Here is a 25,495-nt window from a genome sequence, read left to right as displayed (position 1 = left end):
TACTTTTATTAGAATAACTTGGGATATGGTTATTGTGATGCTTTCAAGTAAGACCCGACAACTACTTACTCATGTCGACTTAAAGAGTTAAGTAGGTCACTTTCCTCATCTTTATGGCTCACTGTGTAAACCATTTCAAACCTCAAAGGAAGAACTAATAGCCAAGTATGTAAACAAGAATATTTGTCGAACAAACCGCCCTACGGAACCCGAGGTGCCGAGAAACGAATGCCTACAACACACTAATAAAATACTCACGAAGTAAAGCGGAAACATAAAAAAATATATATCTACGCACTGCGGGGCCTATTGTCAAAATGTTATCCAAGGGCATCCGTGCCAGGGTTATCGACATCTTCAACTGGAAACATTAAAGGTTTTTTGTTGCGATTTTTTTCGCAACCGTACTCATGTAGGTACGTACCTACGTACATCCCTTGACGTGTGTGCGAATGCTCGTAGGTAATTCTTATTTCTACTATTTTCATATTTATGAGAATGATAAAATTATATATATGTATAAAGAAGTCTTTTAATTTATTGGTCGCGGTCACTTAATTTTCAAGTGTCTCTGTTAGTTTAGAGGGTAATAAAGATTTTTTTTTCGTTATTAAATAAGTTGTGATCTTGATAATTTTTACTTATAAATTTGGTTCTTAATATTTTTTTACTTAACCCAAGTAGTCATTAATTTAACTAAGAATTGCTAAAATTACACATTTATTTTATACCGAATAAAACATTTTTTTTAGTTTATACCCGATTGTATTAGGTAATTACTCGCGAAATTAACATAAAACAATATTTACTTTTTACACCAGTATTCATATAAAATAAGTATTCTATGGAAAATTCCATAACCAAATTAAAGGCAGAAAAAGTGGCAACCCTAAACGTCAAATTTTGAAGGGCGACATCTGTTATAACGTGGTGTGAATGACTATGTTATATTAAACGCGCGATTATCGGCAATGGCGCGAAATATACCAAATATGGCGCCGGCGCTCAATTAGTCTATGAATATATCGACAGGAATTTGGTTTGGTTGGTTTAAATGTGGGACAGTAGGTCAGATTAAAAGTAGATAGAATGTGGCCTTTTGTTGGAATAACTTTAGGGCTTTATGTTATAATTTTAGGGGGGAAAACTGCGTATTTTTTATCTATGATGTACTACTATAAATTGGTGTAGTAGGTAGTTCATTATTGACATTCAAGAAACTGTATTTCTGACCTATTTTTATTACTATATATAAATCAATAAAAACTCTCTTTCAGTTAACAAAAACGGTTTTTTTGTAAAAGTTAACCGTTTCTTTCATAGATTTACCTTAGCATATTACCATAGATTAAGGGACAAGATTCTAAATGGAGATGCAAAGATATTCGAAAACAGCCTCAATAAATCTAACTCAATAAACGTGGGAACAAGTCAATAAGCATCGTAAAATAATACTATAAATTAAATAACTAAGATGTATGAGCATTCACTAAGATGTACGTTTATAAATATGTAATGTTATATCCTTAAAATGCCTGAGAAAATTCTAAATATTTTTATTGGTCCCATGGAACGACACCATTTGAGTTTTAATGTCCCATTAAGATAACATACAAATATTCACTCAGTTTTTTTGTTTTGTACTACTTATAAATAAAGTTGGTGTGCATTAGTTTATAATATTGTTAAATTATAAATACTCAATGTGCATGCATTAATTTAGGATGTTGATATTACAAAGTTTATGGTAGCTGTTTTTTTTTTATATATAGCTTGTGGCACATTATAGCAGCACCGCAACAGCACGGCAGCAGCACGGCGTCGCCTCGAATTAAGACTACGGCTAGCTGCCAGCGCGCCAACCACGCGCTGTCCGCTCGCCGTCGGCGCGCCGGCCGCGCGCCGGCCGCGAGGTGTAAGCTTGCTGTCAACGCAAACTCAATATTATTTTAAGACCATTATGATTGATGTTATGATTGAACACGACGTAGTGACGTTGTTTCGCTGCCGGCTCGGAGTCGGCGCGCAATTAGCACGCCGTCGGCGCGCTGTACGCATGAGGACCGCTCGCTTGCAGCACGCGGGCGGCGAGTCGAGTTGTGTGGAAGCGGCAAGCACGCTGACTGCTCGCCGTTGGCTTTTTCATATTGACATTAGGAAATATATTATAACATACACGATTTAATGCTCTAAATTGAATGACAACTTAAATGCTGGTGTGGAGCCGTGCTGTTGCGGTGCCGCTATAATGTGCCATAACCTTATAATTAGTCGTCATAAGGCATGATGAGTTTACCAATAAGTGATTGTTACTCTATTATTAATAGTTACATTACATGTTATCTTAGCCGTATCAGTGAAAACAATCTTTGATGAACCAAAACAAATAAAAATAAATAATAAATGGTACATAAATTATTTAGGCAGGAACTACCGAACAACCGATAAAATGATTTTCCTAATCCTTTTTCAACCAACTTCCTAAAAAAGAAGGTTTTCAATTTGGATGCTTGTTTTGAGACAAAAAAGAGAATCATCAACATGTTGAACATCCTTCAAACATATCAAATAAAATAACGCAACAAAAACTCATAAGCATTATTGATTCAAGCCATAGATATTGGAGATTTCTACGATTCAAACTTACAAATCAGCCTATCTATCACAAATTCCACATTGATAATATCATAGAACGTTAAACAATCACACACAATAACTCTAACACGATTCTAACATTCATTACTGATATTAAAAACTATAAATAAGAAATATTAAAATACCGAGCGATCGAAATTATCGCTTGCATAGCATGCGGCGTGGTCATAGAGTAAAGATTTGAAAAGGACAAGGCTTCGACGTTACTTTTTATCGTATAATTATTGAGAAGATGATTAATGTTATGTAACACAAATTGAAATTGGTGTCGCTATTGCCTAAATTTTAGTTTTTCCAATAGCTTTTTTGCCCTTAACTTTGGTAAGTATTAACACTAAAGAAAATATACCATCTTAAATAGGTCTTCTTTATTTTATGAACGTGAACCAGAAGAACGTGTCTCTATTTGTAACCAATAGGTATAGGAAACGACCTGTCAAAAAAAGACAAATTATCTCACCCAATCAACATGGTTTTAAAGCTGGTCGTAGCGTAGAAACGAATCTCGTCGAGTTTGTATCGGATGTGACATTAGCTCTTGACAAAAGGTTGGAAGTAGATGCTGTGTACACTGATTTCAGCAGTGCATTTGATAAAGTTGATCATTCTCTGCTATTATTGAAACTAGAGTATAATGGCATACATGGTTCACTGCTAAACTGGTTTTCATCCTATTTGGCTCGTAGAACGCAAATTTTAGTCGCCAATGGCTATGAGTCTTACCCATACTATGCAGACTCAGGAGTTCCTCAGGGCTCTCATCTTGCACCAGTTCTGTTCTCACTGTTCATTAATGATATTACACATCAAATCCTCCACTGTAAGTACTTAATGTTTGCAGATGATCTTAAGATATATAAAACTATTTCTTCACATGAGGATACTTTCTTGATTCAGAAGGATTTAGACAGAATAGAGGACTGGTGCAGGTTAAACCACATGCAGCTTAATGTCCAAAAATGTAGCCACATACGATTTTCCAGGAAGAAGCAGTCCAATTTGATATCGTACAACATCAAAGGTGCAGTATTGAACTCCGTTACTGAGGTACGCGATCTGGGCGTTATTATGGACAACAACATGAATTTTAGAAGCCATATAGATGGCATTGTCACAAAATCAGCACGATTACTTGGATTCCTTAAGAGGAGTTCGAGAGGGTTTAAACTGGTTAGAACAAAGATAGTCCTATATAACGCTTTAGTTCGTAGCAACCTGGAATTTGCCAGCGTGGTATGGAACCCGTTCTATGCTGTACAGTCGCAAAGAGTTGAAAGCATTCAAAGGGCTTTCACAAAGCACCTCGCTTATACATCTGGTGAAATATCTCCTCGGTGTCCATATGAACAACGTATCCAGTGCTATAAAATGAATTCCCTACGTGACCGTCGTCTGATGCAAGATCTCTTGTTTTTCTTTAAATTATTAAATAATAAATTAGACTGCATGAAACTTGTGGAAAGTGTGGGACTAAAAGTACCATATAATATCCCTAGACATCCCATAACCAACCTGTTTCATACTCCAGCAACTAGAACCAATATAGGAGTAAACTCGCCACTGGTCAGACTCAGCAGAGAGATGAACTCAGTGATTAAATCAGCTCCAGATCTTGACATTTACAATGTCTCGATTAATACCTTTAAGGCCCAATTACTGGAATCCCAAAAATTGCAACATCGACAAAATGTTACGTAAAATGTTATGTTTTTATGTTATTCTATTGCTCTATTTGTATTTGAATTTTTATTTTAATTTATATTTTTTACATTTTTAGTTACCCTAAGTTTTGATCTCATGATGTTCTCACAAAATATAGTTTTATAAGTTGTAAGTATTTCTAAGACAGTTTTTATTGTTCTCATAAGTTTATGTGTTATGTATTGCAACAAGTTTAGTTTTACTTTAATTTTAATTTCAATAAGAAGTGTTTTTTGTTTTGTATAATTTTCTATCATTATTTAGCGTATGTTGGTTAACCTAGAATTGGCGACTGTGTAAGTCCTAGTAATAACAAAAATTGTACTCTAAGCTTTATCTACACAGAAGCTGTTGGTAAACCCTGTAATAAATAAATAAATAAAAGACAAATGTATTTCAAATCTTGGAATAGCTGGATGATTCATTGACGATCACATGAAACGCATGTAGTACATCCCAGAACTACATGACACATCTACAACATTTTCCTACTCACACAAAACAGAAGAGATATTGCTTCGAAAGGCTATAAAACAGCGATCGATATTAATCGTTAACCTGCTATATTGCGGCATTAATATTCTTAGATTCGTATAAATATGGATACGATATCGGATCGGACAGGCAGTACATCTACATACGCGCGCAATGCATGTGAAAGTTTCAATTTGCTATTCAATCAAGTAACACATAAGCACTGCTGTGTCCCGCGGTTTCTTCCGCGTCCTAAAGGAAGTACTTTTCGTACCCAGAATAATACCTACAAACTTCTCGTGGATGCCTCGAATCTTCGTACCACATCATCTGAATCAGTACAGCCGATTTAGCGTGAAAGCGTAGCAAATAAACAAACTCACTTTTGGATATTGTACTACTAAGTATGGACGTTATTTCTATATGTTATCGAGGCCAAATCTGTGGGCAATGCCTAGTCACATGATACGAACGTTTGCATGTGAACTGCGACTCGATCCAATTGAAAACTCTTAAAGAAACTGGTAGATTAAGTAAAAAAAAAAAACATTGTTTTAAAGTATGATGCAAAAAATCATGAAGTTTACTTATCGAATATTGGCAGAATAATTATTGAAAAAGACCAAAATACGTACGACGTAAAGAAAAATGACACATCTTGTTCCCGAACTGTGACTTAACTTTATACCTACTTCGTTAAAATTCACGATATTAATTATGCATGACAACAATCTAATTTCAAGAAACTCGTCGAAGTTCGTCATACCGACATTATTATTCACCGAACTTATTTTACTTAGAACTTAAGTATGTAATTAACAATCTGCTAATTTCCAAATTCGTAACACATGCTATACATATCCTGTTTTTTACGATCTAGGAGCGCAAATATTTTATCTTTTAAAATTATTAATTACTATAACAACCCTTGACAGACAAAAATCAACCTTAGCTACAGAAAATAAGGTTGAAAATCCTTTGTGGTTGATATCGGGTCTCGTTTCATGAATGAACGTCTACGGTATGAATGGCCGGCGGATGTGACGTAACGCCTGCCAACGAGGCGCCGACGCGCGTACGCACCCTATGTACATAATAATAATTCGCAGTAAAACATATGCAGTTTGTCTTTTGATTTTTTATGGAGTCAACTTTATGAATTGAAAGTTGATAAGACACTGAGTTTTTTTGGTAAAATTGTGATATTAAAAATATTGTTTTTTTAAATATTAATTGACGGTAACGTACTTACTTACGAAATAAGTATTCCCTAAAATGCTAATAATGCCACGTGGAACATTATATTATAGAAAAAAATATCGTTTAGGAGGCAATTATTTTTTGCTTAAATTATTCTAGCAAGATACTTTGTTTGGAAACGAAAAATACACTGCGTATTTTTTCACGGTCATTTATTTAAAATTTTGCGCACAATATGAATTAATTTAATCAAAAATCTTCCTAACGTGACCATAGTGCGCCAAAGTTTTTTTTTTAAAGCCATGAAATTCAAGTACAAAGCCTATCTTAATGCTACGAGTGTTGTTTCTTATTGCTATTCTTAATGGTTTTTACGCGATACGAATATAAATGAACTGACAGATATTTTTTCATGTCACATACGTTTTGGTGTTCATTGACAAAGCCCATTGATAAATTGCTGATCTATAGTGGGCTTAGTACATTGACTTTAGGAGATAAGTATCAATAGGTATAGTGAAACGTTTAAGTTAGATTTTTTGTATTTGTTTCTTCAATTGCATTTATTTAATTATATTCTGATTTAAAAGCGCATTAAATCCACTGTCGTATTTATTTATTTATTTTTTATTTATTTATTTAAATCAGGCATCAAGGCCCATAGAAAACACTATACATAAATATTATAACATTAAATCATATACTAATACATATTTTATACAAACTACTTAAAACTAATGCACACGAAGTGTCGGCGTCGTGTTACGCTGCGAGGTGTCGCGTAGCCATCCTCGGAACCTCCGATAGACAACACCCTTCGGCCAAAACTCTTCCTTAAGGAATGTGTCGATTTAATGAGTTGGAACTCGCACCATGAACGAATTGAAGTTCGTATTGTGGCGCGACTCCAACTTCGCCACCCTCAAGGTCCAGTTGGTCTTGGATCGAACATACTCCACGATCTGCTCCACCGTCGTGGTGTGATGTAGACGGGACACGTACCACTGCGTCGTTGGTACTGCAGGACGCAGCAGGATGTTGGGTCCAGTTTGTGCGGTACCGCACTGATTCCTACAAGGTGGCCTCTTCTTTCTCCTTTCTACCTTTATGAAGCCATCCTTGTCGTACGTGTCCCTTAGCGTTGCGCAACAACGCCACTTCACCACGCAGGTCATTGATAGTAACCTGTGACGCTTCCATCTTGGACTTCATATCCTCCAGGCTTGCCTTAAGACACGTTATGTCTTTCAACAGCCTGGTGACGTCGACGTGATCGAACGTGACGGGAGGCAGCTTATGCAAGTCCTTCGCCACGAATTCAGGCACGTCATCAGGATCCGTCCTCTTCAGCAGGGAGATGATGTCCTGCAGGCTCTTGTCGCCACCGTCCCTTCGGCGGGATGGCATCTGCTCGAGTTGTCCGAGCGACTGGAAGAGCAACAGCTTAGCGCTGCAAACCTCCTCCTCTTTGTAGGCTGATCTGCAGATCTGCACAATGCTGACCTCATCCATATAATCAATGGCATGATTAATGAATGCCAAAACTTCGTTGGCGATGAGCGGTTTAGAACTCATCGCGACTAAGACGGGCAGCGGCTAATGCCGCGCAAAACGCGAATATAATATTCGTACTGTGCAGCGAAAACGCAACCGTTCTCGAGCGCGCATTGCACTGCACTAATTCCTTTATCACCCACCTGTACCTGTACCTAAAGAAATAAAAGTAATAGAAAATACAGTCCAATCGCAAAAAAAGAAAATCTACATTGTAGATTTAAAAAAAAAACCCACCTTAACGATTCAAGTACAAACTTGTATAAAGGTAGAATTCCGTGGATAGCGGCTACGACAGCCGCGCGCGGCTTACGACAGTCGTCGGCCGCGCGCGACAATAGTCAACCTATGAAAATGTATGGCGCCGCTGCCGAGGTCCGCGACAGTCGCGCGCGGCCGACGAATTTCGTACGCCGCGCGCGGCCGTATGCATCTCAACATGGTCTAGCGCTTAGTAACATCTATATAATTTTAGTAAAACCAGAATTGAATCATTTTTTATTTAGTCGGCAAAACTTCCTTTTGTTTTCATTACAATACAAATGCTTTTGAATCAGTATTGGGTAGTATCCTTCATCATTTCTACTTTTTAAAAATAGGGTCGATTGGTAATCTATTTTCATAATACAGCCATAGCAATACGTCATCCTCTTCTTCTTCAAGGATATCAATTAGCACTTCGACTAGAGGGAACGGACGAACAAAATCTACTAATTTCAACACAATGCCGCGCGCGGCTGACGAAATTCGTCGGCCGCGCGCGACTGTCGCGGACCTCGGCAACGGTGCCATACATTTTCATAGGTTGACTATTGTCGCGCACGGCCGACGATAGTCGTAAGCCGCGCGCGTCCTACGATGTCGCGATGGACGGAATTCTACCTTTACTGCTTCAACTGCACTGTGGCATCTACGTCACAGAGTCAATAGCATACAACAACTTATTTACGATTGTCATTATTCGCGAATGCAGTTTTTTTACTGCATCTCGCACGGTGTGAATCAGTATTTATTTAATGAATGGTACACACGTGTCGCGTACCTACTATAGTCACTATTGTATTTTTTCTTCTTACAGCCTTACTTATAAACGTGAATTAAATATAAGTAATACTTAAGGGCTGTTTAAGAAAATTCTTACTTATAAACGTTGCTTAACCATGTCTTAACTAACATTTAATCATTACTTAAGACTTTAAGTAGTGATTAGTTAAAATGTTGCTTAGAAGGTGATTAGAGATTTTATAAGTATGGGGGTTAAAGTTTTACGTTTCATACATAATTTTAAGGGTTTTAAGAAACATATCATAATTTCTCGAGCCTTTTCCCACCTATGTTGGGGTCGGCTTCTAGTCTGATCGGATGCAACTGAGTACCAGTGTCTTACAAGGTGCAAATGCCTGTCTGACCTCCTCAACCCAGTTACCCGGGCAACCTCTTGGTAAGACTGGTGTCAGACTTACTGGCGTCTGACTACCTGTGAATCCCGTTTAACCGTGAAAGGGTTTAAAGAAAAATATTATTTATATTTTCAATGGGCATATCATCCAATATTCTAAGTTATGTTTTCTATCATTAATTTTTTATTATAGAATGTGTAACAATACAAAACGTAAAGCAGTACATACACAGATGACATTTAGTATTTCAATCGAAGGATCCTATTTCGACAGACGTGTGAATACTCATCAAGTTTTGAATCAAGTGGGCCTTCAAAAATCAAGTTTATTTAGTCGAAGAAACACAGACATTAGCATGATAATTTTTGAGTCACATAATGGACAAGACAGACACACCCACACTATAATCAAATTGGTTGCCACAGACTGTCTGCATTGTTTTTACATTGTTACTTATGTCATGTAGTAGACCAAAATCACTGATGATCTTATAGTACTAGCTGTAGACCGCTATTTCAGCCGTATTGCAAGGAAAACTTCTTCTCATATTCGGTTAAAAATTAACCCTTGTTATTCTGGTAAATATATTGTACTACTTAATGTAAAGTTTTAAATCTGTTCAGATTTTTTTGCGCGGAAAAGTAACAAATCCTGCGTTTCCCTCCATAATATTACTAGTGTAAAATGAACGACTTGAAACATATAAGTTTTCCGTCTCAATATAAATGATCGAAAGTCAATAATTAACTGTTCACGTAATAACATGTCGTTAAACTTTAACCTCGGTATCATTGTAATTAATAATCGTTTAGTTATTTATAGACCGGTGAACTTCATAGTTACTTTCTTCGTCTTATCTTTTAGTACTTATACCTACTTATATAGGTTCATGTCAGGGGTGGCCGACTTGATAAGACCTACATTCTACTCTTTGCTATCAAAAACACGGAATTACTGTCTTTTGTTCCTATATGGAACGATAGTTCCAAGTTAATTAAACCCTTCAATAACATTTTCAACACCATACCACAGTCTCCGTTAAATAACTTTCGTCATCTGCCTAGACTTTTCTCAACTATGTAAGGACTGGCTTCCAGGTACCCGGATGTAGCTTCTTGTGTTTCACATAGAGCGATTGCCTATCTGACCCTTTCAACCGGGCAACCCAATACCTCTTGATAGACTGACTCTCAGCCTTTCTGGCTCCTGATCACCAGTAAAGAATCCCAGGGTGCAAATGACAACCAAGCCAAACCATTTAACTTGCCTTCTAAAAAAAAGGAGGGATTCGTCACAATACAAGACGGTCACCCATCCGCAGACCGACCGCGCCAAGCATTTAAACGATCACAAGCCCCAATCTACTTTTAAATAAAATATGATATCAGCCAGTACTAAAACGAGTCTGTAGCAAGTAGTATTTTTGCAAGTATCATTTGTAAGTACTAGCACTCGTGATGGCGGTGTACATTACATTACTATAAATCAGTCAATACGCACCACATTCCGGCGACCAGGGCTAGTCTGCAAATATTACGCACTCATATTCTATGTATAATAATAAAGCGGAAACATTTGGTAAATATTGAGTAAGGAAACGGGCTCGAAAAAATGGACTGATATCAGAAATTCTTATAAAAATAAATGCAATACATTTTTAATAAATAAATGAAAGAACCTTTTTTATTTACAAATTCGATTATTGTTTGTTCAAACTAATAAAACTGTTAGCATTAGATAAGTAGATATTGGGCTTAGCTATAAGCCGCCTTTTTTTTCCTGATGCGTAAAAATTTCCTCGAGATGCGGGCAAAACCGCAAGAAACCGGTACATTTAGAAAGTACCTACATATAAATCTGAAAAATTGCATTGTTACCGCTCGGGTTTAACGACATTCAGTAAAATTTTAGACCAGCCGTGCTAATGTAGCCTACAATTGAAAGCCACTTAGGCCTCATTAGGCACTCTCGAATTATATTTCATAGAAAAAAATACGTATCACGTTTATTCTTCCAATTTATGCCAAAATTTACACAAAAATTAGGGCTTGTGGTATTATTAAATTATTGTAAATTACTAGGCATTCTAAATTTGTCAAACATACTGAGTTATTTATTATATTTAACACGTAGGCCTTGTTAGATAGCTAATGTCATTATTTGATAATCGTGAATAAAGTTTCGTAGGCATTGAGATAAATAATTTATAAATTGTTAAATATTCAGGGGTCACAGGTGCTTCATTTCTTAATTTTAAATTAATTAAAATTAGTTTCGTGAAGGACTGTGTGCCAAATACTTCCTAATTCTAAGAAAGGATTATATCAGAAAATTAAGAGAATTCAAACTATGTTTATTTATATTATTATAATAAAATATTGTCTACAAGAACAATCTGCCAATTTGATGAATATTTTAATACAAATTAATTATGTATCGATACCTACACATTATTATTAAATGAGACCGTCTGCCAACACCTTAACCTTCTGAATCCAGTTATTGACATAACGACATCAATTTAATATCATTTATAATTTGAATATTAATGTGAAATATTGTCAATCTCAACCTTTTCAGAGGCCATGAATTTGGTTTTTATTGGTTTTCAATCTACATCCTAGTTTATTAATAACAAATGAACGAGCACGATTTCTGATTCATTTAATTATTGTACATAAATATTTTTTTATGAAAAAAATAATATTGATCGCAACCCGTTATAGACTGGCCCACCGTACGCACGGACAATTGAACACACTTCCTTATTGTAGGGCTTGCGTCATCCTCCGGGTAACGCCCCCCCGGCCCCGCACCCCGCTCACACCCCGCGGGACTCCTCAAGACCATCTCTACCATCCGATGTATGTGGGTCACGTACTCTGAAACTTGCTGTAAATTAGCCACCGTGACATTGAAAATACCAACTTATATTTTTTGAAGTTATAATTTGCTTTTTTTTTCAGGAAGCAGCCTGTCGTCGCTGTGAAAATATTCGCGGAAGTGTAACTCATCGGGTTTCAAGCTCTTCAGAATAAGCATATGGCTTTGCGAATAAAAATGGTGTTGATTTGTGTGATGATTAAGACTGGTTTTTTTTACATCGCAAAAGCTACGACTTCTGGTGTTTCACACTTGCTCCTAATACCAATGGTGATCATGACCCTATTCACACGACTTCTTCAACAACCTGACTTATTGTCAGGACTCCGAACAAAGATTGGACATTTCCGCATGAGTCATCGAAAACCTTGAGCGACTGTGTCCTCCGAAAGGATTCATGGCGCCACGGATGTCAAAATCATAGGCGAAGTCTCAATTAATACAGCCTTGGTGAAAAAACGCCTAATTGGGACCAATTCACGGTAATTTCTGTGAAAATCACAGAAGGATTATTTAAAACTCCTTGGCTAGTCTCAATTCTTCAGGTCCACTCAACCATGACCTTCGTATTCTCAATTTGCTTTATAACCGTCGCGCCGCTCGTCATCCTGATTGATAACCAGTTGACATATGACACGGGAATTTGGCATATACGATATGCATATAGAAATGTACGCCTGTCTGACATGTTATGTAGGATAAGTCATGTAGAAGAGCCACAGGAAAACCAGAGAAGGGTTCAATAAAAAAATATGCAATAGGAGTTAAGTGACCTTGAATTTTTAGGGGCATAAGGGATTTTCCTTGTATCAATTTTTAGCGCTGTTCGCGAAAATAAAGTACGTGCGAAAAATAAAGATTCGTAGAATACCCTTCGAATACCCTATTTATATCAATGAATCCTAGTTGACTTCGATAATTAAGAACCCAAATTCTAATACGATTATACTGTCCGTGATCAACAGTGTATTCTTTCATTTAACTTAATACTTTGTAACAAAGACTGCATAAGGATCCCCAACGCGTCTGTAGAACCGAATTTGCTTTTAAATTGGCCTAATTTGGGCCATTATCAAGGGTATGACCCTGGCAATGTACTGTGACATTGTACGTTGTCGCTTGAACCGATACTTTAAATCGTTATACCAGTGGAATGGAATGGAATTTATATCCTGCAGTTTTACATGTAACTTAGGAGACATACATTTTGTCTTCTTCTTTGGTTAGCTTTTTTAAAATAATATTGTTTGATCCAATTGGCCTTTTAGTTTAATTATACAATGTGACTGTTACTTTTATATTAAAAAGGTCCTATAAGGTATCAATATTCTTAAAGCTTTGAGAGAACTTTTAAGGTCTCGAGTTCTTATAACTTGATGACTCTCGCGGTGTCACGCGCGTCCCAAGGGAATTACTTCCTGTACCTCGATAGATATAGACTCTGACACGCCCATATAACGGATTTATACAACTCTATATACATCCACAGAAACAATTCTACCTAAAGACAAAAAATACTGTGGGTAAAATAAAGAATATTTCTCAGTCAGCAGTATTTAACCGAATCCACTCTGTTATGTCAACTGCGTGAAATCGATACGGAGGAGGATCGAGGTCAAGGACACAAACGGGAAGACTCGAGGAGGATATAAGGTTATTGCCGAACAAATATTCACTTGTGATAGTTTGAAATGGAAGGAAGGAAGAGCTTGCGTAATGCTATCATAATCATGTATATCACTAATCATAACCATGCATGTATAAACTATTTTAAGCATAAAGACTGCTTGTCGCACTGATAATAAGACCAGAGTCGTATTCATGGTCTTGTACCAATCTAGCCATTCTCCGTGGTCCACGCTGTTTTCCGATGGAACTACTTCTTGCATCCGGATAAGTAGCTAATGTCCTTTCTGAGGACTATATTTTAAGTTGGTTTAGTTAAGGCGAGAAGCCGGAAAGTCATCCAAAGAGACTTACAATATTGGCAAGGATTTCAGATCTACATTAAACGTTTTAAAAAAAACTTCACAAATTCCCTCCTTTAAGATTGTATATGTTATGGACCAAGTGATAAATTGGGCAGTATACATAATGCCCGGTCATTATGAATAATGCCCAATATGAGAGTGCAATTTGATAATAATTATTCAAACAATCAAATTGACCGGGCACTATACATATTGCACGTGACCTTTTGGGCAAAGTAATACAAACATATTTAATTTCATTTTTTTTGTTGTTATTGACATTTAACTTAAAATAAACTAAATATAACACATCCCATATCAATTGACAGAGCATAGAAGTAAGCATGCAACATGCAGCAAGCATGGCTTCTGTCACGGCTCCGGCGCTGCGGGGCTCCGGCGGTCCCATGCGAGCTTATCGTCGCAGATAGTTTTCACGCTCACCACCGCAGCTTCGGCTTGCTGACCGGCTCGGCCGGCCAGCCTCAGCCGCGGCGGCGAGCGTTTCAACTACCTGCGCCTCAGCTCGCAGGCCGCCTCGCCCCTCCGTGCCTACGCGGTTTTGAATTGCACTCTAGGGGTAGGGCAGACAAAACTACGTGGAGTCAGTTTTGCAGCGATTCGTTTTCGTCATTAAGTTCAGTTTTTAATACAATGTTTTGAATCCAAATTAAATTCTACCATAAAAAAAACGAGCCAAGAAAAATGAGATCAAGAAAAACGAGGCCGAGTTAGTAAATTAGATGACAATTGTCCAATTAATAATTTTGTGTACTTATAATTTCCCATTAAAATAGAACATATAATTTAAAACAATAATCATAAAATATGTAGCAAGTAACAGGATTTATTTATTAGAACAACTGCCACCAAATATAGCTTTATTATCAAATTGACCAACTATCATGTAGCAATATAATAATGCCCGTGCAATGTGATAAATAATGAAGTTAAGATAGTTATTAATCACTTGGCCCGACAAAGCTAGACATTATTCATAATGCGCGGGCATTATAAATAATGCCCGAATTAATCACATGGTCCATAACATATACATAAAGCAAGATACCTACAGGTAGCTACTCCAAGTGTGAGTGCAGTAAGTGGGCTTCTAAAACACGACCTATCGACCGTAAGCCGTCTAATCCGATAGGCTTTTGTCACTTGAATTTCCGACACACCTTAGCCAAGTTAGAAACTTAATTTATTTGGTGGTAAAGCATTTTAATGGTACTTGGAAATGTAATTTAAATTACTGAGCTGATGATGGATGAGAAGACGAAGGCTTATGTTCAACAGTGAATGAGTAATCAGATAACGTAGTCTGATACTCCAATTATAGAATTATGGCAAAAGAAAACATCTTGAGGAAACCAGGACTTAAATAGTCTGAAATTTCTAAAGCGCTTTGAGCGAGCATAATGATTAACGCTCATTCCTTCTCTGCACGAGAAGAGGCCTGTGCCTTGGAATGGGACGATAAAAAAACCTACTGATGATGATAAAGATATTACTTATGTCAAGGTTAAAGTTCCTACCGCCCAATAGATGCTTACAAACCTACGTTGGTGACAACCGATATTTCATTGACATAATTAGTGACAGATATATCATGTCATCCTCACTCGCGTGCTTACACGCCTGTGTAATTGTGAGTTCACACTATGGAATATAAACTACTACTTATATTGTGAACGACATACTTGTGTAAGTTTGTGTGATGGTTTATTTTACAGCTGAATGATACATTTTTACTCAGATATTATGTAGGTGCAATAAAAGGTATTAAATCTAATTTCTTAATTACCTTCTTGACACAAATCTTCATCAAACCGAATAAAAGGTAAGTCAATGAAGGAATATTCTTGGATACGAGTGATACAATGAGATTTGTCTTGTTAAATAACTCTGCCGCTCTGAGGGTGGCGTGTAGCAACTTCAAGACAGTCTAAAACATTACTGCGCATGTCTGAGATTGAAACGGATAACCTACGACTGGCAAAGTTTGACGAAATCTGTACTAGGCATAGGCATTTTTATAAAACAAATGCAGATCATACACTTTGCTCACACTTATTTTGAGATTTGAATATTTTCGCAAGATTTAAATAAGAGTACCGAGTGCACACACAGTACGAAAAAAATGTTAATACCTATATAGTACTGTTTTCGTGCCTAAATATTATCTCATGTTGTACTCGCTATTTATATGCATGGCATCATGGATATAGGCCGAATAGTTACATTTAAGAAATGTGTAGAAATTTATTTATTTATTGTTGTGCTTATCATTTGCACTATAATTTGTACTGTAATCATAGGTCTTCCCTATCAAGATTTCGGCTGTCCCTCTTAGCCAGTATTTAGTTTTTTATTTTGAACTTCCTTCTTCTTTTCCCCAAGTTATTCAGGTTTGTAGTGCAGCACTGAATAAAAATACAAAAGCGAGGATAAAGAAACAAATGATTTTCCCTTGAATAGCGTTTGCAAACTGGAATCCAAAAACTCATATTCAAGTAAGTATCTGATTTTATGACTAAGAATTAATCCTCAGAAATTATATAAGTATTCAAAGTAATCTACTTGTTTTAGGAAGTACAAATATTTTTCAATAACCATACTAGAAACAAAATTAGACAAACTATTAGACTGAAGCCCAATATTTCGTCCCATATGTCAGCTCTTAGTTCGGCGCTTAGCAACAGTGACGTCACATCGTAAAAATAGCCGAAAAACTCCTATTTGTATGCCATAGACATTACTCTGTGGATATACGAGCAAAAATATCTTGGGATAATAGTCTAACCTAGGTTTTTGGGCAAAAGAATAGTGTATTGCTATGAAACTAAAGATTACGCTGAAGTAGATTGTTTGATGAAAATTCTTGATAAAATATGTCGAAATCATCTTTTAAATTTTTTCAGTTTATAGCACAAAAAATATATATATTACGGTCAAATTCTGTGTTATTACTAAACCCTTAGTAACTAGAAAAAACTAAAGAGTACCTAAAGAACTAAAGAGCAGATCTATGTGGTCAAAAAGTAAGTGTAATTCGAAGACTGAAATTCAACGCCCATTTTTAAATAGACTATACAGGAATGAATTTTAAGCAGTGCGCAAAAAAAAACTGGTGGTCCAGAATCGTTAACAGAACATATCTGCATCATCAGTAAAAAAAAATTTTTCATTCTTTTGTCCAAATCAAAAAAATCAGCAAAATATGGATACCAACTATTCTTACGCGCACCGAGCGGAGCTCCGTCAGTAAACCGGTTTCGCGTTGCCGCCGTGCATACTATGACGACTGTGACCGTACTATCGGTTACAAAATAAACACCTTTCGATATCAATAATTTTTCTTTTTTGTACTAAAACACTACAAAATAAAAATATACGTATCTATAAAACTTATTTAACTATAAGTTGACAAAGTTTGCGCACTGGATAAAATTCATTCCTGTATAAATAGACATTGCCTTAGTTAAGACACTAACATTCGTCACTATCATATAAAAACATCTAATTAACGACCAGAATTGATGACCCCTAACTCAAAGCCAAAACTTCCGTGGACTAGCTCTAAATAAACTGGTTCACGTAACTTAATCCTTAATTAAAAAACTATAGTTCGGCCGCTCAGAGAATGCGTTTCTGACACATCGCGATTGAACTGACGACGTAACTTTGTAATGGCGTTGCAGTACGATAAAAATATTTTTGCTGGTTGTTTATCGTTTTAACAATTGTTGAGCATTAAAACAACATTATTATATCAATAATAATCAATGAATGTTGTAATTTTGTGCCAAATTGAGTGTCAAATAACTTGGTAAACAATATTTTTCTAAATCTATACTGCGCTATTACAAGGTTATGTCAGCGCTTTATATTTGTAGTGCTGTGCTAAAAATAACAGGCAAGTATCGTAATCTGTTCTGGTTGATGGTTCTTATACAGTTATACTTATAATATAAAATAATACTTTTTGTTTTTCTTTTTAAGAATTTGAAAATAATGGACTATAGGATAACTTTTATGAAATATAAAAATAAAAGTATGATCAAACTGAACGCGCGAAAGAAAGTAGCATTTTTATATTTAGGTTGAAATTGGTAACCCCAAATGGCATCATGGGCCGTCATTTTGTGACGCTAAATAGTCGTTTGTTGTCGTTTCGTGCGCTAAGACTAAGTGCCCTGCCTCATTAGGACGCCAATGACGACGTCGCCGGCTACGTATCCAAGCAGTTAGTATTGAAATGTATGGAACGTCGCAACGTCGCCAAATTGGAGGCGTGGCCACGAGCTACAGTTCCCTATGTGGCTTCTGGCTACCGTGGCAACTTGGCGACGCGACGTGGCCACAGTAGCCACTATAATGTACACGGTAAAGCGCACCTCCCTCACACAGTCGCCAATGTGGTCGCCAATTAGCTTGCAATTTCTTGAGCGACGACGTAAACAATTGACTGTCGAGACGCCATGGCCACTCGACTTGGCGACATTTGGATGCCAGAAGTAGCCAGACCTGTGCCGCTTGCGACGTCGCCATGGCGTCCCAGTGAGGTAGAGCTCTAAAAACCTGATTTTGGAAGGTTTTGACCGAGATATCAGGATTGATTCTGTTATTGATAATACCTAATATAATTATACACGTAGGCGAAGATGATGATGAAGACACCACCTCCTCAAGCGAATCGGAGTCTGATTAATATTCTGTACGCACATTCAATTCAATGTACTTACTTTATTGCATAGAAATACAGATTGTAACTTTGTAACAAAGAATAAATAAAACGATTTTATTATATGAATATTACCTTTTTTTGGTTTCCACTTAAATAACTAAAATATAAATTTTAAATGATTCCGCCAATTTAAAACGAAAATAATCTTAAAATAATGCGGCGGTTTATTTTGGGGGAACGGTAACGAACTCAGTGTTATGTTGTGCCCATCACTAGTCCTGACTAACTGATAGGTGTCAGGAACGCATTCTCTGAACGGCCGAACTATAAGTATACAACATTTACGTATTTCAAATCTATTTATAAACTTTAATTGGCGTTCACAGTACATAGTGCGATCAACCATCTTCCATATTGAGTACAATGCTCTCGATAGGTTTTGCTATATTTTTTGTTACAGATTATAATAGAGTTTTTATTCGGCACTGAACTTCTTTTTATTGGTCCATGTCATAGAGGAAGAAAAGATAGCGGAGATGCCATAAGAAAGGTAGGTCAGGGGCCTTCTTGTAGGTCAAACAACGTACGGTAGGCGTGATCTGTTGATAGAACTAACGAGACGTTCGGGTTCCTTATCAAATCTATCAAAGACTGGTCTTGATAGATTGGTAATATTATTTTGAAAATAATGGACGGGTTCCATAGAAGGCGAGTAAGGGCGGAGTAACGTTCCTCATCTCCCAAACGCCCGCATTTTGGGGCGCTACTTTCTTAGGAGTTTGCGTTATGACATCTCCGCTAGTAATTTTGTTCTCCATGGTCCATGGGTTCACACAATGGGGTATGGCTGGTCAGGTTTGTCAATTAATCGATAACTTGAATCATGTGAATGGAGTGAGACGTACCTACCAGTTGTATGGCAAACCATTGACAAAACTATGTTATTGAATGGGACTGTCAAGTTTAGATACGTTTTTGGTATTTGGGTCATGTTTTGTTTTGAAATTATTAGTTTTTTGATATTAATCATAACAACTTCTGTTTTAGGACTATCCGGGAATCTGAGATACAATATAATTTAATTACATCATTATCATCAAAACCTATTTTGATCCGATATAAAATAAAAACAGACTACAAAATAAAACGCAATTTCAAGACATCCGCGTCCCAAACGCGTTCCAACTCCGTCGCAGCTCGTAACGTACGCGCGAAAAATATTCAAATACACTCAAACTGAATATGCGTAATATGATAATTTTCCATTTTAAACATTCGTCTAGCTTGCCGAATGTATAATAATCACGTGATAAATAATTCGGGGTTATCGAGGGGCCTTATTCGCGATAAAGTGTAGGGCGACCATGATCTCTAACACTAGATACCGGACTGTTGATTGAAAACCGTCCAGCTTTTGTTTTTGTTTACAAATAGACAAGTTGACGTTTCCAGTGGTCAGGGGTGGTTTAGTGACCTGGATTTAATGCCGAGTTGTCTGTAAAAGATGGCTCCACTTTTAAAATTTTATGTACCTAAACAATAAAACAGTTTAATCAGTTTTGGGTAATGTGAAACCAAAAATTACTAACTACTCTAAGGAAAAATATGTTCAAACTATTTACCAATTAAAACGTGTACATTTAAGTAGCTGGTAACCGACGTGTCATGTAGCATTAACCTTCGAAAACCATATGAAAAAATAAAGGAATAATTTATTTGAATTTCTATTCAATAAACAGTATAAAAGTCTCATTCGTGATCAAATATTTAATCAACAATAAATATCGTTTTGGGCTATTAACCCAAATTAAACAGTCCGAAGTGAAATAAAATTACTAATTAATAAAACATGAGTAACGTCACGATTTATATATTCGATCACTTGTCCCAACAAAGAGGCCAATTAGGTCGACCCACATTCGATGTTCGCGACCCAATCCGCGTCCAAATGGCGCAAACATGGCCACTCTAGCATCGGGTAGTAGAACCAAGGTCACACGCACACATTCGCAACCGTCTACGAAATCCTTGGTAGCGGTTAAAGACCTACGGAAGTGGTTGCGTCTAGTTTAAGTAGAACCCCCGCCGTCAATGTACTTCCTCTACGGTACGGAACTTTGCAGACGACGATGGGGATCAAGATGACTGGTCCAAAGGTTTTATGTCATCATGTCATGCGGCCTTCAATTCCTATGTTTATGTAAACCGCGTGAATAAGTTTCGTGACGCAGTTGCTAGGGGGAAGTTGGACTTTTTTACAAGTCTTATTTCGGTTATATCTCATATCTGAGCCTGCCTTGTGCGTTATGCGAAGGCGGTGGCTTAGCATGATTTTTTAGACTGCGAAACATTAATGTGTCCATTTTTATAACGGACTTTATAGTGTTTGATGAATAACAGACGTGACAGATGATTTTGACAACGGATATTGCCAAATGGTTAATAAGGTTATGAAGACCAGTTTATGTGCTTCCTACGTTTAAGCAGGATATTTGTGGGAGTGATGTGACGCAATTCCTAAATGATCTGAACATAAATGCTGAACAAAATACGAAATAAAATGACGATTATGTAACAGAAGATACCAATAGTATTGTAATCAATTCAGAATAAGTAATAAAAGATACTGAAGCAATCAAAGACACACCGAGAAACGTAATTATGCAACAGGAAGCTACAGAGGTTGATGGGGTCGAACCAGATATCTTCATAAAACATCGAACATAGGAAACTGAATATCTACTCTAATAAAAAGAGAATAAAATTGATTATTCGTTCAAGGCTGTTAAGTACGGAATTCGCATAAAATTCGATGTAATTTACTCTTAGGAAAGACAGTTAGTGAAGATGGATTGACGAATTGTTGGAAAATGTCGACAAAGGGAATTTAGGAGAATATAAAATCTTTAAAATCAAAGCTAAGTTTTGGAAAGTGATGATTTTGACGTTAAGTGTATTAATGATGATGGTTGCTGATGATATTGTCTTTTATCGTTAGAAATATACATGAAGTGACAATTATGAATTTTCCAGAACCTTCTACCATTTAATCTATTAACATTTTTAAATTAATTTGAATGTATTAAAACCAAATACACGTAACCATTTGAGTAAGATTACTAAGCAATTATTTCTTCAGTTAAACTAACGTTTACAATTCAAATAATAGCAGTTTGACTGATTCCTTCTACGTCTTTCCATACATTATTTTGCAAATAATTTACTTTGACCCTGAAAGCAGCTGTTTTCGTCCAAACACTTATTTGCTTAGCACTAAAACTTTACGATCCACCAGAAGTTGCATTAAACAAGTTCCCATCAATATTCAAATTAAAAACCCAAAAATATCCCACGGACACCATCCTTAAAAGCTCATGTGATGTGCGAGAAACATGTCATGGGTAGACAGATCCTCACACCACTCACAACAAGCTAATCTGACCTCTATGACCATATACTCAAGGTTCAAGATAATATAAGCACGAGTGACGACCAGATTGATCAATTTGACACACTGCGTCTGAACTTTGGCATTACTTGATAAAACACATTTTAGAAAATAGATGTGCTGTCAAAAGCAGTCTTAGTGAAAAACAATAGGGGTGACAATCGAATGGCAAGGGTTATTATTAAAATTGGTAATGAGTTATTGATAGTCGTCTAACAAATATCCGAGGGATTCATTCATAAAAACCGGTCGCGGCAGTCTGTATGCGTAGCTTCGTTGTTTTTCAATGAATATTATTGTTGAATGATTTATTTTTAAACCGTTTAGTGATAGCGAAAACAAAATTGTTTGGGCGCCAGGGTACTATAAAAACATAATTATGTAACACAATATGTTAAGTTAAACCAGTGGAAAATTCGTAAACGGAATGCAAATTGGCAAGTCATTAGGGAATTTTAAATAATGATTTATTAACTGCTGAAATGTAAAATCATACATTAAATGAAGTTAATCCGCTCAACATATTTTTGATCAATGATTGAGATTAAGAGTAATCCTATCAACTAATATATTATGGTTAATCCGACAAGTTTAACTGTAATTAATTTAATTAATCATACTACATCTGGTACTTACCTTAGTATTTTTCTCCTATTGTTTGGATGCAAACGTCCCGCCATGACTGGATCTATTGCATGCAATTTTGCGTGAATCTCTTCATTCGTGAAAACCTTTTCATTATCTACGTCTTGTTGTAGTTTTTCTTTGGTTATTAGAGAATTATCCAATTCTTTATTAGTTTCAGTTGATAATGTAGGTTCTTCTACTTCTGTGTTTGTCGGTTCTACTGCTTGTTTCTTATTATTAATTTCCTCATCCATTTCTGAGTTGTCTAAATCTCTTTTTCTTCTACTCTTGTCCCATAACAAAGCTTCATTATCATCCATGTTTTCTACCAATATTTTGTAGACAATAGATTCTATGTAGTAATTTGTTCCACCGACTACGATAGGTATCTTCCCTTTTTCTGTTAGATCATCTATCTGTATTAAAGGTCAAGGAAGAAAATTGGTGAGATCATAACGGGCAATAAAACGTAAAAACCAGATTGAAAATGCTGTTATTTCTTTGAATAGCATTAGCACAGTAGACTGTTGACAGGTAATTTCTACGTTCTTTCAGCTAACATACCATAATAACAAGGTCTGATAAAAACAAAAAAAAAATCATACCTAAATAAAGAAGCAGTACAAATACTAAACAGACAAGAAAAACCGCATGCCTAAACAAAAATCAGTAACAATACCTTTTGACGATCAAAAGCCGAAGAAACGGTATTATCAATCAAGTAATATTCACTTTTGAACGGTGAAATTGGTCGTTAGCGGTGTACATACTTATTACAAAGACAGAGTGGTGTACCAAATGTGTAAGCTACTTTGGTCAGCATAAGAGGATTATATGGTCAATGGCCGAAACGCGAAAGAAGCTAAACCTTTCAAATACTTGTCAGAGGTTACCGGCACTTCTACGGTTTGATCAACGTAATTTCGTGTCGCCATTTGGCTAGCATTAAAGACTGTTTTGGGGTTATGTTTGTGTGGAAGGGTGAAGAAGACACATAAGAAAATAAAGCTGATTTAACAGATATATAAAAATAAAAAAGTAATGGACCAAAGGTTACGCAAGGAATACCATTAAAGGTATTGCTATTTACGATGGTGAGAAGATCATCTGAAGTTGGATTCATGAGAATAATGTTTGCTCAATACAGCACAATTACGGGTCGTCCTACAATCATACCTACTACAAAGCAACGATTAACAAGAAGAAACCACAACAATGATTAATGACCAAACAAATTGATTATGAGACAGGGAAAGACAAAGATAGGCAATAAAAAATGCCCTAGGTTTATTGTTTAACCCATTTTTGACCGCTGTATAAATCTGACGATGGAACATACAGCAAAAACAACGCAAAATTGCAAAATCCTATGTCCACATAGGCCACAAAATCTATAACAATAAAATTAGTATACCTACGGACCATGAGTCACAGTCACTCTCGAAACCAGTATGACTAAATTAAACTATGCTATGACGTGGTACGCCTACAGCTACATTAAGTGTTGCAGTTGACCCTAGCCAACCAGCTGATATTTTAGATACGTTTCCCTTTCACACGGATTACAACGATTTGGTTTGTCGAAATACTGTTTTTGGTGTACGCAAGTTTCCTTTGAGTACGTGTTTTAGTAGTTTGTTTATATTTTCTGCGTTGTGAATTTGTATATGCATGTAACTGATTCGGAAGTATTTCACTGTCTTCTATTTCTAAGTTATTCGAGGTACACTTAACCTGATCATAATGCTTTGCAATAATTACAAATCTGGTTTTGTAGAGACTACAGAATTTTCCAAAATGTTAATTCCTAGAATTTAGTTTCGTCATCTTCTTATTTGGTTGGTAAGTTTATTAGCTTCACAAAGTAAACTAACTAGATTGTTAGCTTAATATTTACTAGATTAACATAAATCCTAAGATCAGATACCTGTTATAGGTATAGACATCTCAAAATTCGTATGATAAATAATTTGCGTTCTATATGTACCTAAGGTAAGTGGGACACATTCTTCGAACTCGTCTCTGGCTGAGATAGGCGAATACATCTCCAATCCACCTACACTTTCTAGTTACCTCGAGTCCCTAGAGGAATTAATATTCGTTTTTCTATAAGGAAATTCCTAGGAAGTGAGGATTTCTATGATAGAGCAAGCTTTACCTGGAAACATGTGTGCTTGTAACGAGGTTTGTTTGGAAAGTGGTTGATTATCATTTCTACTCAATCGTACGCCTTTTGTTTCAGCAGATAGTGTGTAATTAAAAGGGACAATTCTCATCCATGGACAAAGAAGAAGGTATTTAATCAATTGTCGCCATTGAGGTCAAATCTGGTGAAGTTTATCAAAAAGGATACGATCTTAAGAGCTCTGTTTCTGAAGTCCACGACGGTAAACATCTGATGCGGTTCCAGTATGTCCAGGAGGTGATGAGGCGCCATCTCTCGTTCTTTAGCTGAAGCCTTCGCAGTCACCACATCTAAACCTTTGTAGATCTGAAACAAACAATGTCTTTATTATCATGGTTTCTAGTTTTTTGCCAAATGAAGTGATTAGGGGTTGAAAATGAGAAAAGCATAGTGCGGCAAAGCCCTGTTTTTACTCGACTTGGTAAGAGCACTTTTGTGTCCTCAAAATTATTTCAGAACCTTGCAAATGCAATAAACATTAGTATCCTTAATATAGAAGGTGGTTTTTTAGTCTGCAAAAAATACTGACTTACTATTTTGGTTGAAGAAATTGAAACTCTTTTGTTTACTGTTATTCGGCTAGTTGCTTTGATATTAAAAGTTCATCTACAAGAGGAGATATCAAGCGAAATGTTTTCAGACGTAAAACTACAAAATAGAATAATTAAGCACGTACTTTGATCTTTCTTCTATAAAAACTAATTTAAT

At 36.3% G+C, this 25,495-nt stretch overlaps 1 protein-coding gene and 1 long non-coding RNA gene across 2 annotated transcripts in view; one reads left to right on the top strand and one right to left on the bottom strand.

The window, feature by feature from the left end:
• Positions 1-25,495, bottom strand: part of LOC124635432 (tRNA dimethylallyltransferase) — a 228,108-nt gene that overhangs the window by 101,351 nt on the left and 101,262 nt on the right. Inside the window, exons 2-3 of the mRNA XM_047171312.1 lie at positions 24,956-25,093; positions 22,612-23,018 (exon numbers count right to left, since the gene is read on the bottom strand). Of these exons, the coding sequence (XP_047027268.1) occupies positions 22,612-23,018; positions 24,956-25,093 (545 nt within the window). The remainder of the gene's footprint in view (positions 1-22,611; positions 23,019-24,955; positions 25,094-25,495) is intronic.
• Positions 11,586-12,070, top strand: LOC124635441. Its single transcript, XR_006985010.1, has 2 exons — positions 11,586-11,848; positions 11,951-12,070. It is a non-coding gene; the product is annotated as an uncharacterized LOC124635441 (long non-coding RNA).

Source organism: Helicoverpa zea, chromosome 12 (genome assembly GCF_022581195.2).
Source record: "Helicoverpa zea isolate HzStark_Cry1AcR chromosome 12, ilHelZeax1.1, whole genome shotgun sequence".
Lineage (NCBI taxonomy): Eukaryota > Metazoa > Arthropoda > Insecta > Lepidoptera > Noctuidae > Helicoverpa > Helicoverpa zea.
Note: the sequence above shows the minus strand (reverse complement) of the source record. Positions and strands in the feature narration are given on the sequence as shown.